Below are 17,343 nucleotides of genomic sequence, written 5' to 3' on the forward strand. Positions count from 1 at the left end.
AAAGAAATCCAGAGATGTGTGAACAGTGGCATGTGTCCTTTGGTTGTGTGTTTTTATGCACTCACTGAGTACTAGTGATTTTTAGAAAGCCAGGTGTTTATCTCTATATCCTAAGGTCCTAAAAATGGATTGGAAATCAATGACATTTCAAGGCCAGGTAGGCCTTATGCTAATGTGTAATGATAGACTTTTGTGCATCTAGATTTGAAATGTTATCCATTAGATATTTTTCTTCTTCTTTATTATCCTAAATGAAACACTAATCCTTAAGCATGGGACTTGCAAAGACAATAAGTTAGAGCAGTGCCTCCAAACCAGAGGCACATTAAATGTTCTAGGGTATACTTCAGCAGTTGTCAAAGGGCTTTTGGAAACATATACGATAAAAATAAATAATCATATTTTAACATCATTTAGAAACATTCGTGATATTGATTTTTGGTTGCAAAGATTAGTGCCGATTCCATGGGTGTTACCAATTGGAAACTTTGAGGACCCATGAGGGAAATCAAAATGTGGGGTTTAAACTTGTGTCCATTATATCAAACTCTCTGGTGTCTTTAAAAATCGTATTTCTTGTAAACACTTAGTGGGCTGCCAATTAACCAACAGTAATTGTAACAAAGAAATGCACAATAAATATAAAATGAGGCCTGTTGCAACCAGTATGACACATGTTAATCAACTAGTCCTTGTAATAAATAGATATGTTTTTAATATGATGTAGCACCCTGTCTTTTTATACCAATATATGACTTTGTTCTGTTGAATTACACCTTATCTGTCTAAGGCTCTTTAATTATTGGAACAAGCTTTTGTTATGTTTTCCTACAATACCTTATACAGTGTTTTGTTTCTGTTGTGGCAAGGCGGTTAAGACCGGATTCACACTGCCACTCCATCATGAACTTAAACCTCTAGTTCAATTTGTAGTTTTCAACTCTTAGCAGCATTTCAAAGGTGTGTCTGTGCCAAAGGGTTCATTCTGACAACTTGTGTGTGTATGACTTGTACCTTCTTTGTGTGTGGGGAGGATTCCAGGGTGCTGCTGTAGTCCTGTGGGTGCATCATGGTCATCTCGGAGCAGCTGTCGTCCAGCACCTCCTGCATGCTGTTCACGCTGCTGCTCTGGCTGCCTGTGCTGACCGAGGTGCTCGGGATGGAGTGGTTGCTTCCCAGGCTGTTCATCTTACAGCTGGCTGCCTCGCTATCCTGCAACAGAACATCCAAACAATCACATTCAAAAACACAAATATACACTCAAGAGTCAGCTCCAATAGATACAGGCTCCTGCAAAAGAGTATGTTTAAGGAAGTCACCTCAATACAAGGAAATACAACTTTTGGTTGTATCAGAATCATGCTAAACTGCCTGTTGACTTTACATTTGCCCGTGTGTGTTTGAGTGTCATTCTTATGTTATTGCACATCTGTAAGCCTGAGATCTATTCAGATTAGATGGCCACTTGATTGTGTGTACATGATACATTAAGGGAATAAAGCTGCACAACTATTAGGTGCAGGTGAATATTCAGTTAAGTCTGCAGTAACAGACTGTATCAGGATGTTATACCCAGTCTTTTAAAATGACAGTTTCTGGTTCTTTGGGTAACATCACTATCCTATCCTCAGACTTTGTCCTGTGAATCAGAGCTTCATGATTCCTGCCTGTTGCCCCAATCAAGTGAACAACTTGAAAAGTGCATCCATTTTTGCAACAAAATGGATGCACTGCAGTAGAGATGATAAAAATGACGTAAATCGAATCATTGTATTTGTGTAAAGAGATAGTTATACAAATTGTTAATTCCAGCCTCTCAAATGTCGTTTTATTTTTATTTTCTCTGTTTAATATTATTAAGAACTGAGTTTGTAAGTGGTTACTACTGTTTAGCGGGGGGGGGGGGAAGTAACTCTAGGAAATAGTGTATATTTTATGATAATTGTAAGACCAAACAATAATCAATTCATCTAGAAAATGGCTGGCAGAATATTTTAGCCTTAAACTGATTGATTTATCCTGTGCCTGACCAACTGGTGTTTATTCATCTCTATTTTATCAATGAGTGTCTCTGTTGGCTTTATCATAGTGTTTGCTGTTGTTTGCTGTACACTGTGGACTTGTTATGTGTGTGTTATCTTTCTATGTTAGTAAAGCTGAAATAAAAGTGGTTTTACACAAAATCATTGTGTGAACATTGGAGAATTGAGAACTGAATTGAAATGGAGCTTGACTGGTTGGATGGTTTTTAACCCCTTATTTTCCACTTGTATCCCTTTACAGTTACTCTTGACAGACTATTTGTATCTCTGTATTATTTGTATAACGCTGATCTTTAAAATTAGGCCCTCCCACCTCCTCCTCTTCCTGGCTCTCTCCCATTGGTCCGTTGTGCTTCTCCTGGTAGAGGATCTTCTTCATCTTGCGGTACTGCAGGTTGTCCAGCTCCCGCACCGCATCCTTGGTCCTCTGGATGAGTTCCAGCAGAATGCGCGGCGAGCGTTCCCGACGCACAAAATCATGCTGAGAGAAGAAGAGGGAGAAAGTGAGTTAGTCGGTTGGTTGGGTTAGAAGTTATCTAAAGAGGGTTTGAGGGAGGAAACAATTGGTTTAGACAGTTTTAAAATGTAGTTTTCTTTATACATTAACCTGGAATAATTAGTCATGTTTCTAGTTCAGTCTTTATACCAGACATGTTATCAATGCTTAATTTTACACAAAAACAAATGTACATATATCTACAAGGTTTTCTCTTTTTCAAAAATGTTAAGCTGAATACAATTTTTAAAGACTCCATCTTAACATTAAAATACAATTAATATCCTAATTTAAATGTTAATAGGTTAAATTGTACAAATGGTATTTTTATACTTTCTTTTAAACCTGGATTAATTAGTCATGTTTCATTTTAAGACAACTAGAACAATATATTTCTTACAGACTACATGTTGACATTGAAATGCATTTAACCTTTTGATATTATTAGGCTAAATTATTAACATCTTTAAGAAATAATGTAAAAAAGTGGTGTGTGCTGTAAAGGATGTAGGAGCTTTAAATAATATTTTGAGTAACTCAAAATGATGGTTTTAGAACATCTAAGGGCCACAGGACTTTGATGTGTTGACATGCTCTGTTCTCAAAGATCTAATTAGTTGTGAATATATCTAATTTACTAAAGTATTTTACTGCCTGCAACTTTTTTCACAAAATTTACTTTTTTAACAGGCAGAGCAACTGTGACTATCACTAGAGGGCGCCTGTAGGTTGCTCTGCCCATTCTGAGAGTCCCAGCATGCTTCATTCTTTACACTGAACACATGATATCTGTGAAAGATTGCCCATAAAATCGAATTGCATAAATACTCATAATCCTTTTCAGTCCAATTAATTATGTCTGAAGTGTGTCTCCTGGCACCAAGTTAAAGACAGCTTCAAAAACATTATACAACCATAGAGTAACAAGCTTACAATTAATTAGGAGGTTTCAGGCTTTTAATCTCAATCATTTAGTTTGTACTTTCTAGTAAGCCTACAAACATTTACCTCTCATTGGAAGCTGGATTTAATTACCCAGTCATGTATACACCTCAAATGTCTTACTTAAAATTTTTTCCTGTAACATTAATATTTAAAAAATGGTCAGATTTATTTAAAAGAATATAACGAATCATGTTTCCAAGATTATTTGTTGTTTTTCCAAAACAGTTTTACACTGTTAATCTGCTGTGACCGGTTCTACTGTAAGGAACACACTTTCCTATAATTTGATGTTAGGTGTACTTGGAGGTTGAGGCATTATGCATTTATGTAATTACTTATTTTGTGTTACATAAGCAGCAGGTCAGAGTGGGTGTGCAGGGCTGGTGGGGTTTGGGTAAGAATGACATGGTGTATGTTGTTCAAATGAATGTATTTTCTTTCAAGCATTGAACTGTACTGACATCAGGATGAAAATAAAACACTCCCCTGCTCTTACCCACCACGCACGCACGCACGCACGCACGCACGCATACACACACGCACGCATACACACACACACACACACACACACACACACACACACACACACACACACACACACACACACACACACACACACACACACACACACACCACACACACACACACACACACACACACACACACACACACACACACACCTCCCCTTAGTCACTCATTCATAAAATATGTTGAGCTAAATCACTGAAATGTATGCAACCTCAGAGTACAGGACTATATATACTATAAAAAAAGCTATATTTTTAGGTCTAATTCAAGCTTTCTGTCACTGCACACCGTCCTCTCCATGTGACAGATGCTGGTGTAATGGGTTAGTCAGGACACCAGGGAATGACATCACACTCTGAAAATAGAGATGGGAGAGATTTGTCTCGTTTTCTGACGGACCAAAACCAGAGTGTGGGTGGTCCCCCCTCCCCTCTCCCATCGACCAGCAGGAAGTTATCTCTGGGATTCATTATAAGTTAGAATGAAGCGACAGAATCTGAATTTATACTGTAGTAGCATCACCAGCTTCTTCTACCAAAAGTACTAATCCTCTCTCTGAGATTTATCCGTGAGGTATTGTGATGTTAAATCACACTCGAGAGTATTATTCTTAAAATGTAAAACCTCCACCGCTTATGTAGAAAAGGAGATAAGGGAATGAATATTATTATTCAAACAGTTTTGTTCTCCAACTTATGTTATGCATTTTATTTATCATAATTTGGTTATCTTAATTTATGAAGTGGTATTTTTTTCCTCCTTCCTATCCTTGATTTTATGTTAATTTTAATGTATATTGTTTCTTTATTGTAAATCATATTGTGTGGAATTTTTTTTTACCAAAGATGCTATACAAACTAAATATATTTACCTTATATTATTAATAAATGAATGGTTGAGGATCTTTTTAAATATCCCTCTTCTCTTCCTTTCCAGGAGTTACATTAACAGAAATAGTGCTGGAACCAAAACTTGGTTCTATTTCGTCCCTACTGACCGCCAGAGGCGGTGCTTTAAGCACTGGATATGTCCATCGCGCGCATGCGCAGCTCGAGTACCAATAACAACAAAGTCACCTGTGACCCACGTGACACCGGCTATATCAGCCGGTGTCGTCAGAGGATCTGTTCCTTTCATCTTCTCGCTGCGCGAGGGTACCGTGGCTACATTTTTGTAGCCTACAGCGTTCAGGTTTGAAAGTTTGATCTGAGGGATTTCTCTGCAAGCAGCTGGCCGCGTGCAGCTTCGTGACTAACAGTAGGAGCTACGGGTCGTTAACGCGTCCTCCAGGAGCTGTGGCCGGCTGTGCGCTGTGCAGAGCCTCGACAGACAGGTTGGTGTCAGCTTGTTGCTGGTGATGGCTGTGTCCCCGCACCCTCTCCCAGCCAAGTTGTCCTGATTGCTGTCATATTTTTTGTTTGGCTTAGACTTTCTGGTGACGACAGTGTTCCCGCTTCCTCTCCCATAAAGTTGCCCTTATGCTCTTTTGAAAGTTCTGCTTGTGGCGTTGTGCCCGAGCTATCATTAGCATTTGAGTCCCAGCTTTGGCTGTGTCCCTCATTCAATTTAGTATGGAAAGCCCAGAGTGTCATATTTTAAACCCGTTTTTCGTTTAGATGCAGAGAGTAAGGTAGGGTTTGATTGCAGTAGCGCTAGATCGTTGTATTACTGCTCCTAATACTAGACTCCTAGCACTAGGATGATATGCAGAGAACATCTTCACTGCGGGTGCTGTGTGCTCCGCATGTGCGGTTACTACTGTAACCATGGCCTACGGTTCTATGCGGGCTGTTCTCTTTCTTAAAAGCTAATTATCTGGTCTTAACATTGTGTTCTGACTTGGTTGCTTGATTGTTAGCAGCAGCCGCTTGGCTAACACCTTGCATGTACTGTTAAGCTTCATTATTTAACTCAGCCGGTGAGGGCAGTGCTCTCGCTCTCGCTCCCGGTAAACGCATGGTATGGTTGCAGTAGCGCTAATATCGTTGTATTTACTGCTCCTAGTACTAGACTCCTAGCACTAGGACGATATGCAGAGAACAATCTTCACTGTGTGTGCTGTGTGCTCTGCATGTGTGGCCATTACGGAGGATTTCATCCTCCCAATATTATATTATCTAGTGGGCAGCCGTTTGGCTGACACTTTTAGGCACCGACCACAGTTACTACTGTAACTAAGGTTCTAAGCCGTAAGTACTGGCCATAATTACTACTGTAACTACGGTTCCAAGCCGTGTAAGTACTGGCCATAGTCAATACCGTAACTACGGCTCTATGCTGTGTAAGTACTGGCCATAGTTACTACTGTAACTACGGTTTTAAGCCGTAAGTACTGGCCATAGTTACTACTGTAACTACGGTTCCAAGCCGTGCAAGTACTGGCCATTGTCAATACCGTAAACGGCTCTATGCTGTGTAAGTACTGGTCATAGTTACTACTGTAACTACGGTTCCAAGCCGTGCAAGTACTGGCCAGAGTTACTACTGTAACTACGGCTCTATGCTGTGTAAGTTCTGGCCATAGTTACGACTGTAACTACGGTTCTAAGCCGTGTAAGTACTGGCCATAGTTACTACTGTAACTACGGTTATATGCCGTGTGAGCACTGGCCATGGTTACTGCTGTAACTACGGGTCTGTGCTGTTCTCTTCTTTAGAAGCTAGTTATCTGGTCTTAAACATGTGTGTTATTTGACTTGATCTCGCTTGATCGTTAGCAGCAGCTGCTCGGCTAACGTCTTGCGTGTACTGTTAAGCTTCTTTATTTTACCCAGCTAGGTGAAGGCAGTGCTCTCGCTCCCACTCCCTCTACCGGTAATGCGGATGTAGCTACATCCCTTTTTCTGTTCGGTGAGTAGTAGCACCGCTCTACTCTTCCCGTTCAGCAGGTAGCTGGTGAAGGCTGTGTTCCCGCACCCGCTCCCGGTTACGCTGCATCTGGCATTCGTCTCTAACTCAACCAGTGAAGGCAGTGTTCTCGCCCCCGCTCCTGGTAGACGCTGAACTGCCTCGTTTTTCCCTTAAGCAGGTAGCTGGTGAAGGCTGTGTTCCCGCACCCGCTCCCGGTTACGCTGAACTGCCTCGCTTTTCCGTTAAGCAGGTAGCCGGTGAAGGCTGTGTTCCCGCACCCGCTCCCGGTTACGCTGCATCTGGCATTCGTCTCTAACTCAATCAGTGAAGGCAGTGTTCTCGCCCCCGCTCCTGGTAGACGCGGAACTGCCCTGTTTTTCAGTTAAGCAGGTAGCTGGTGAAGGCTGTGTTCCCGCACCCGCTCCCGGTTACGCTGCATCTGGCATTCGTCTCTAACTCAACCAGTGAAGGTAGTGTTCCCGCTCCTGGTAGACGCGGACCTGCCCTGTTTTTCAGTTAAGCAGGTAGCTGGTGAAGGCTGTGTTCCCGCACCCGCTCCCGGTTATGCTGCATCTGGCATTCGTCTCTAACTCAGCCGGCAGTGTTCTCGCCCCCGCTCCTGGTAGACGCTGAACTGCCGTGTTTATTAATCCAGCCAGGTGAAGGCAGTGCTCTCGCTCCCGCTCCCTCTGCCGGTAACGTTGGTGTAATTACATCCCTCTTTCTGTTCGGCGAGTAGCAGCAACGCTCTACTCTTTCCATTAAGCAGGTAGCTGGTGAAGGCTGTGTTCCCGCTCCCGGCTACGCTGCATCTGGCTACCTACAGAATGGCTCATTCATGTAGCGCCTGTATGGCTTCTTTTGAGCCCGAGGACGGCCACGACCGCTGCCCCTCCTGCCTCGGCCGCCTCTGGCGGTCAATGGGGACGAAATGTGAGCATCTGAGGGAGGTTCTCACGATAAACGCCTGAGCTGTAGCTGCATGCGCCGGCCATTCCCGGCGACTTGAGGCAGCGATGGCTGTGTGCTCCCCCCAATAGAAGGACTAGAAACAGGCTGTCCTCTAAAGTGGATCGGCTAGCTGCCGATAGGGGCATGATGAAGTCGCCTCTTGGCCCTTCAGCCTGGGCCCGGTGTAGGGGCTGCTAGCGGGCCGCCTGTCCCCCCCCCCCCCCTCTTCGGTTGACGCCCCTCCTTCAGTTGGCGCACCTCCTTCGGTTGGCGCACCTCCTTCGGCTGACGCACCTCCTTCGGCTGACGCACCTCCTTCGGTTGACGCACCTCTGTATGAGGACGCCTTGTCGCTGGTACAGACTCGTCGCCAGGTTTCGCTGGCCCAGTCACCACTAACGGAGGCATGTAGGAGAGTCCTCCGTAGCGTGCCAGGGGAGCTGTTTAGGTCAGCTGCCCTGGAGGCACTGGAGCGTGCCGCCCAAGCTAGGCAGACCAGGCAGCAGCTCTCGGGTCTTCGCAGACCTGTGCTCCCAGCAGGCCCAGGGGCCGCTCTAGCAGCCGCACTCAGCCGCCGGATTACAGGGGTGGTCTGCAGAGGTCTTAGCGGCGCGACCCAATGACTTTCGTGCCCCAGGTCGCCCGCCTTCCAGGCGGCCTCGTGCCCCAGAGCCTTACCGGCGCCCCCCAAGAGGCTCCAGGGGCCAGGGGGCTGGGCCCTGAAATCCCGGGGGCGGTCGTCGGCTGCTTTCCCAGCAGCAGCTCAGTTACTGGGCGTCCCTTTGGTGGTTTTCACCTTAACCCAGGGGTACGGACCGCAGCTCCGGCCCCTAGCCTTCGGCTGGGTCTAATTGACAGTCGTCAGCGATCCGGCAGGGGCCCTAGCTCTGGCCCTAGCTCTGGCCCAAGAGTTGTCCGTCCTTCTGTCCAAGGACGCAATCAAGCCAGTAAGACCCTCTGCTTAGCCCAGGGGGTTCTACTCGGCATACTTTCTCGTGCGCAAGAAAGTCGGCGGATTTCGCCCGATCTTGGACCTCAGAGGAATCAACAGATTCCCGAAGGTGCTGCCATTCTATATGCTGACCACTGCATATGCACAGGTGGAGTGGTTCTCAACCGTGGACTTGAGGGATGCCTACTTCCACGTGGGCCGGGCAAGATGGTGCCTTATATTCAGTTCCTCCGGCCCTTGGGCAGACTGGCAGCTGCCTCGGCCGCTGAGTCCTTAGGCCCGCTGTCGTTGCGCCGCATGCAGATGTGGCTGAACAGCCTTCACTTGGACGCCAAGTGGCACAGGCACAGGGAAGTCAGGGTGTCGCAGCATTGCCTCCACTCTCTGTCACGCTGGAGGGGCAGGGCCTATCTCCAAGTGGGCGTGCCCATGGGCGCCATCCCATCCCGCCAGGAGACCATCACCATAGGTGCATGTCTCTCAGGGTGGGGTGCAGTGCGGCAGGGCAGGACCGTTCAGGGTCAGCGGTCTGCCCAGGAGAGTGCGCGCCAGGTCATCGTGCTAGAGCTTCGGGCTGTGCAGCTTGCACTCACGCACTTTCTACCCCAACTGGGGGGCAAGAATGTGTGTTCCTTGGGGACAGCATGTACTTTGTTGCTTAGACAACAGTCCCTTCTAGATAGTGGACGTTCTCACTCAACTCTGAATTTATGTGGCTGCGATTTCTGCCCGGCATGTTCGGGTCGACGGCGCCACGGCGGGGTGCCACAGGTCGGTGTCCCTCTTTATGAGAGGGGCTTTACGGCAGCGTTCCCCTAGCACCCCGAGGGCTCCGGCTTGGGACCTGCCCCTGCTGCCGGATGCCCTATCATCTCCTCCCTTCGAGCCCCTGGCCCAGGGGGGGCTTAGGTGGCTGCCCACAAAGGCAGCATTTCTGCTTGCCATAGCCTCAGGGAAGCGAGTCGGGGAGTTGCATGTCCTCTCCATAAACAATACATGCCCAAGGTGGGACTCTCAGGCGTTGCCCTTTGGGCAAATGTGGCATTCCTGCCCGGGGTCCTTCCACAAACCCACTTCAATCAGCCTGCCCAGCTGGCACGCTTTGACATTCAGGAGTACGTCACGTCGAAGTTGCTGTGCCCTGGGGGTGCCCAAAGGGCGTATATCAAGGCTACTGCCTGTATACGGCAGTAGGAGCAACTCTTGATTTTGCCCTGGCGGCACTAAAGGAGGTTATGCCCTCTAACCAGTGGCTGCCCCACTGGGTTGTCGATACCATCTCACAGGCTTACGGGGCCAGTGGCCGCCCCCTGCCATCAGGCTGAGATGCCACTCTACAAGGAGCATCTCAACATCTTGGGCTGCCCTGAGGGTGGTGCCCCTGGAGACCATCTGCGCCGCGGCGTCGTGGGCGTCTTCTGGCACATTCTCCAGTTGTCATCAGGTCAATGTCGCCACTCCCCATTCTTTGGGCGTGGTCCTTTTGCCGAGCTCCGCTGTTTCCAGTGGTGAGCAAGGGCTTGGATTCTTCATGACATTGTTGGTATAAGTCATCCAGTGCTTAAAGCACCGCCTCTGGCGGTCAGTAGGGACGAAATAGAACGATAGTTACGGCTGTAACTATGGTTCTATGAGTCCCGGATGACCGCCAGAGTTCCCTGTCACTCAGAATTCTTGTGTGCTCGCGAGAAGATTCTGGGAACAGATCCTCTGACGACACCGGCTGATATAGCCGGTGTCATGTGGGTCACAGGTGACTTTGTTGTTATTGGTACTCGAGCTGCGCATGCGCGTGATGGACATATCCAGTGCTTAAAGCACCGCCTCTGGCGGTCATCCGGGACTCATAGAACCGTAGTTACAGCCGTAACTATCGTTAGCTTAGCCTAGCATAAAGAAAGGAAACAGCTAGCATTGCTCTGCTAGCTCTAGCTCCATATTGATCTAACAGATAACGTCAGTCTTGACATCTGACTCTCAAAAGGAAACGAATCCACAAATAATGTATCGCCAACAATATGGATAAAGAATTTTCTAAATGTAACCAAGACATAAAGGAAATAGCCATTGACTGGTTCCAGCTTGTTAAATGTGAATGTTCTGCTTTTTCATTTAAATATATTCATGTAAATGTAATTACCTAATTATTGATTGTCTGTACTCATGAGAGGTCAATTACTTTTATAATTACTATTACTCTTAACAAGGCATACAGGGTGAGTTTAACCTGAAGCCAGAACACTGATAGCTCAAGGCCCCCAGATTAGTGACCTGATTTCCCCTTTAAAGAGCTTGGAGGGGCGTGTGCCGGTGTGCCTGCAAAGATTGATTTTGTGTGTGAGAAGAGAAAGTGGGGTTTTAATCACAGGCTAACACCCCACCCCCCACCCCCTCATTTTAAAGCAGCCCCTTTAACACTGATCCCAAGTCTGTTGGGTACTTATCCCTCTTTAATGTGTTTTCGGACAGGATTTGGGTCAGGGGTGTTGGGTAGAGTGAATACTAGCCTAAACTTCGATCCTATCCAGGCGAGAGTCCAGAGCCCTTTATTTAAGCTACCCTCAGGTTGAGCAGGTGGGAAAACTGGTGGAGCCCCCACACTGTTGAGCGTGATTCCCAAGAACATAAAACTCTTAGTGGACCAATGGGATTACCTTTTGGTCACACAAACAAAAAGATCAACCCCTGGATAACAAGGAAACACAAAGAACATGCACGGATTAACACTGTGTAAATTCATTATGTTTTTGTGAGGATTTAGTTGGTTGTTATTAGGCGGGATGGCTGAAATGCATTATAAAGCCTGATTTGCTGCTGCATTTCAAATGTTTAACCTTTATTTAATGGGACAAATGTGCTTTATATTTAAAAAAATAGCAGTAGGGAAGGACAGGAGAAGAGGAAATGAGGATGACATGTCGCAATAGATGATTTTTGGACCTCGGAAACAGCAGTTTGACAAAAATGTGATCCACTTTTAAGTTATTTTAATCTTCAGAAAAGTCCCTCCGAAGTTAACCTTGTTATAAGACATATTTGTCTTAAAGTTGTATACACATTTAAAAAAGGCACACCCTGGTGGCCTTGTCACCCCAACTTCTTATCCCATCCTACCCTCTCTTTCTGCCTTCATTTCCTGTCATGTCTCTACTGTAACTTAAAGGCTATTAAGGTCCATGGCTTTGAGGCACAGCACAGGAAGCAAAGTTACAACAAAGAGACAAAAAAGAATAAGAAATTCTCAGTGGGGTGCTTGCTTCCTGCGCTTGAAGAATATATTCTTTAGTATTAAGGAGTCGTGGGTGGTTGGGAGCGACTCATCCACAAGGCTCATGGACTGACAGAGACAGGAAGTGAGGTCACAGCTGGAGGGATTACAGAGGAAGCCCACTCACTCTTAGCAGCTCCCCTGACGAGGGTCTGTCCTGAGGAATTTTCAGTAGGCAGTAGTCGACGAAGCTCCGGAAGGGGTCAGACCTGGGTAATGAGAACAGTGAAAATCAAAGACTCCCCTTCCCATTCAAACATTTCTAAATCAGGAAAAGTTCAAGCCAGACACCAGAGGCAAGGTTTGTCATGAACCGGTCCATATTAAGAGTTTTGGTTTAAAGCCTCCCTGCCATGTGTTGTTTCAGACTAGGGGAAAGATCACATCCAAAATAGATGTTGATTTAGTAACTGTGTCTATTTGAGTATGTAGATTTCTCCTTAATTAACCAAAATTACATTAGAGGATGCGTCATTTGCATATTTTAACATTAAACAAAAAAAGCTTTCCCATTGTAAGGGGACGTTTTTTTTTATGGCAATCTATTTTTTACATTGTTTAACATTATTCAACTGAAGTGTCTTGTACATACAAAATGTATTGGATTTTATAATACATATATTTAAAAAAGCTGCTTTCTCAAAATATTCTCATACTCTGAGCTATAGGGATGTCCACTTCAGCAGCTCTTACAAACACCAATCGTTCTAGTTTTATCCCTGTCTATGTTGTAACGTTATTTTTAGGATTTGTTCATATATTATTCACAGCCTGATTTATAGACATTGCAAACTTGGCTTTATCCAAAGATTTCTGTTGCTGAAATATAAGCAAAAAAGCACAAATTGAAGAAAATTAAGATAAGGTCTTAGTCATTCTATTTCATAAAATGTGTATACATGAGAAATGTTGTATTGATGTTAGTAATCAACTGATGCATTCTCACACTGATATCGATTATGGTATCAAATGTTACCATAGTTGACTATTGTCTCCCTATAAGCCCAAATGGTAGGCTGCTTTCCACCACACTTCAATCAAGTCATGAATGTTGCACGTGATGAGTTATCTCTTCCTCTGCTGTGCCTGTGTTATCATATCAATGAATTAAACCAGAACAAGCCTATGTAATCTCTTAGTGTAGCCCCATATATTACCCATATATGGATTATGTAAAAATGTGGAGCAATAAAAATATAGGCCACTGGAGAGGTGGATCACTGTGACTTTAATCTAAAAATATACTCCTGATAACACAGTATAACTAAAACAATGTGATTGGATTTTTTAATTAAAGTAGCCCGTAGTGCTACTTAAGATATTGACCCGTAATATGCACATTCAGGGTCTTTGTAGGGTTCACCAATCCACCACTAACTCTAACGTTTTCTGTTGTAAGTCCAGGTCAATGAGTGCAATGTAGTGTGTCATGGCAGTGTGTGTGTGTGTGTGTGTGTGTGTGCAGTGTAAACCCAGTGAATGTGAGCTGAAGTTACACTGAGGAGCGGATGTCTGTACTAGTCTCATCTGGAGGGATGTTGCTAACGCCTCAGGCCGCTGGAGCTTCTCCAAAAATACCTCAACCCTGCGCCACCTCACACAATGCTACAAACCAACGCTAATTTTATAACTGCCGCGCATAGGCAGCAAACTTAAAAGACTCCCCCTGCCTCATGTTTCTGATGACAGAGCCTGTGATGTATTCTCTTTTTTTAGGGTGTAAAATAAGAACACTTATTTAATTGAGAGCTTGGTGGAAGATTCATGAAGGCCACTGATGCCTTCAGGCTGCGCTGAGGCAGGTAGAGAACAACTCTCAACCTTGGCTGCGCACAAGATTCTTTCAACATACGACAAGGAGCAAACACATACACGACTCTGCATGCGTAGGGCCGCACACTTTCATGCCACAGTAATGATAGCATAAAGAAGAACACAGAGGTAAATAACATGGAGAACATCAAACAATATTAATATTTGATGAGTGTTGTTTCCCCCATGAGGCCCGCACTTCACATGCAAAGGGTTAGCGTTGGCTGCGGCGAATCAGAGGAACTGAGGATTATGTACAGCTTTGCTAATTTCCTGCTTGCAACATTTTATGTCGTTATTTCTGATAGCAAATTTAGATCATCTTCTCTAAATATTTACAGTCTACGAATACAGCCTCTTATCTGCTGCGTGCAATAATACAACCTGGTTTCTTCCTCCATTCTTTTAACTCGAGGTTTGTGCAAGCTCATACTCACATTTGCTAGTTAAATAATCATGAGGATGAACTATTTCTACCTAGTTGAGAATTTATAACATGAAATAGCTCAGTGTTAACATTATGCTGCAGCTAGCCACAAATAATGTTCATAAAGTAATGTATCTTAATTGAATGAAGTCATTAAAGCAACAATAGATGTTATGCATGTTTTTGACAAATCAATTAAAAAACCTATCCGCTTAAATGATTTACATAAAAAGTAAATAAAACACATTATCTGTCTCTGCAGAAATGAGCAATTTCAAAAAACATTTCTTAATGTATTAGGTAAACTTTATGATTATATGAAGAAGCAGCATGAGCCTGACTTCAACACCGTGGCTGAGATGCTGCTGCAAAGAGCGGTTTAAAAGCTGCTGGCCTAAATTAAATCGCTTAAAGTTTTTAGATGTCTGGGAGGACAGTCTCTAGAGGATCTGCTGTGAGGCTGAGAGCAGCATCAAATCCTGGCTGTTTTCCCATAACACATTTAGAAAGCTCAGTGTGTATACAAAGAAACATCGTAGTTAGAATGGAAAACACAATTCTATCGACTAGAATAATATTAATATAGTATTTATAATCACACTGCTTTGCTTTGATGCTGTATACATGTAGACGTGCCTTATAGCCCAGCAGGAACGATGTGGGTATTCACACTGTATTACTTTGGTAGAGGTTTCCCAGGTAATTACATAGGAGATTTAAATTGTGACATTGCACAAGGCCTGTTGCAGGGTTCAAAGGTCACGCAGATTAACACAGGGATGTTTTACCCCCAATGAGCACTGATCGGATTAGGCTTTCACGTTCAGTTGTGTGAAAGTTTTGTATCAGCAGTTTACCAATTTTTTCTGGTGTTTGTGGAATTTCTTTATATAAACATTTAACACTTGTTAGATAAGCATATTGTTTTCAAAATAATGTTGTAGTTCTTGGGTTTGACTGGCCACATATCGGACATATTGCCATGAAGGAATGAATGGATGGATGAATGGATGAATGTTCTATATTATTTTAATGACTGATTGAACTCCAGCAGTATTATTTTAGATATGTTTTATGTTTAACTGCTATGCCTGCCATCTCTGCAATGTGTCATCGTGTTGTTTCCTGGGTTCTGTAGTGTTCGGAGTCTGTCTTTTTATTTTCTTCCTCCCAACCCCCATCCCCTCAGGAAGCCTTTTGCCTCGTGTCAGGTCATCATTGAAAATAAGAATTTGTTCTTAATTGATTTTCCTGGACTGACAGTTTGATCAACCAATCATATATTGATTTGTAGCCAATGGGCGTATTCTTTCAGAGTTTCCCTCGGTTCCAGGGTATTCTAGAAGGCCCGCTAGTTAACTGGCTCGAGACAGAGGATCTATGAATACGACGAAGCAATTCATGCCGTTTTATTGTTTTTAACGTTGAACAGCAGGTGAAGATGAAGTTGTTGCGGAATTGTTGTGAGTACCCTTTTCAAGACGACAATTCAGTGAAAAGACGGACATTATAACGCCGGGGGGGGGCGGCGGTGGTGGGGGGGGTGTGTGTGTCTACCAGTGTGTCTTGAATGGTGTGTTTTCAACTCACCACTCATTGGACTGTAGCGTGGGAGAGTCGTTCTGTGCGATGTGATATAAGGCACTCATGGCATTCATGTTGAACAAGGGAGGTTTGCGTTCCGCTAAAATAAGAGAAGATGGGAGAGTCAGACAAATAAATAAGGGTGTCGATTCAGTGCCAAAGATTTCACAATCACATATCAGCCTCTCCTTAAATGAGGCAGACACAACGTCTCCAAAGCAACCAGGAACAAATAAGATGTATTTGCATGTTTTACAGATGTTTAACCAGCGTACATCTGTTACATGTCTTACATCAAGGGCCCTTAAATTCACTTCTTGACTAGATGTATGCTCACCCAGTTCAATACAGGTGATCCCCAGCGACCAGATGTCCACCTTTCCCTCGTACTGACCCTCGTCCATGGCTAGGATCACTTCCGGGGCCATCCTGATGACATGCAAGTGCACAAACATGCATAGTTTATTAAGTACGGGAAAAATCCACAGAAATGTTATAATCTGCTAAACTGCTCAGAGCTTTTAAAGACTCTGGTATGCTGTGATAGCAGCTCAGTTTTGTGAAAGTATGTGTGTGTTTCTGTAAAGGCAGAGTGTGAAAACTGAACACTGGTCCAGCTGTTTATGTAATGGCTTTCATTAACCAGCAAAGCTCCATAAAGTGTGTGAGTGAGTATTATGATGGGCAAGGTAGAGCAGATAACTATATGAGGCAAAAAACAGTACGCATTAAATTATTAAATTAATGAAATAAAGTGTCACCGGCTGCATCAATAGTGACCATCTTCACTTCACAGTGAATACCCCTATTAATTTTCCTATTAACTTTGTCATTTGTAAACATAACTAGGTTGACCTAAAATGTCAATTGGAATTTGTATTCAAAGTGACTCGGGGGAAACAAAAAGAAGTACTCACTTACTCCAAAAAAATGAATTTTTCTTGTAATTTCTATGCAAAGAAAGCACTAAAACAAATACCACAATTCCCATTTTCCTCATTGTCATTGGTCTCTTGCATATAGGCATGTGTGGCGTTCAGTGTTGTGCCATATGTCTCGTGTTTCATGTATACTGACCAGTAAGGTGTTCCCACAAAGGAGTTGGCAGGTGAGGCAATGGAGGCGGAGCCAAAGTCGGCCAGTTTGACCTGACCCAGCTCAGTCAGCAGGATGTTACCAGCTTTCACATCTCTGGGTGGGGAGAGGGGGATGGAGAGAGTGTATTTAGGAAGAGCAACCAAGAGAATTCACATCATTTCCAGGGATCTATTATGCATTATACTTCTCCCTCAAATCTTAATGAACTGGTCACTGATGTGGTGTATTTATAGATGTGATATGTTTATTAATTCCGCTAAGGAGATCATGTTTTTGGCTCGATTTATTTGCCTTCAAGCAGAAAAAATACTGGCCCCTTTTCACTGAAAATTGGTGAAAGGGTGTAGCATGGGCCGAGAAAGAATCCACATTCATTATCAAGGCTCATTT

The 17,343-nt window shown here is 44.1% G+C and overlaps 1 protein-coding gene across 4 annotated transcripts in view; it reads right to left on the reverse strand.

The window, feature by feature from the left end:
- The window catches only part of taok3a (TAO kinase 3a), an 84,710-nt gene that overhangs the window by 17,248 nt on the left and 50,119 nt on the right, over window positions 1-17,343 (reverse strand). For all 4 annotated transcript variants that reach the window (XM_034225191.1, XM_034225192.1, XM_034225193.1 and 1 more), the window contains exons 8-13: window positions 16,933-17,046; window positions 16,193-16,284; window positions 15,862-15,955; window positions 12,160-12,241; window positions 2,356-2,523; window positions 1,015-1,212 (exon numbers count right to left, since the gene is read on the reverse strand). In XM_034225191.1, coding sequence (XP_034081082.1) covers window positions 1,015-1,212; window positions 2,356-2,523; window positions 12,160-12,241; window positions 15,862-15,955; window positions 16,193-16,284; window positions 16,933-17,046 — 748 coding nt within the window. The remainder of the gene's footprint in view (window positions 1-1,014; window positions 1,213-2,355; window positions 2,524-12,159; window positions 12,242-15,861; window positions 15,956-16,192; window positions 16,285-16,932; window positions 17,047-17,343) is intronic.

Source organism: Gymnodraco acuticeps, unplaced genomic scaffold, assembly GCF_902827175.1.
Source record: "Gymnodraco acuticeps unplaced genomic scaffold, fGymAcu1.1, whole genome shotgun sequence".
Classification (NCBI taxonomy): Eukaryota; Metazoa; Chordata; class Actinopteri; order Perciformes; family Bathydraconidae; genus Gymnodraco; species Gymnodraco acuticeps.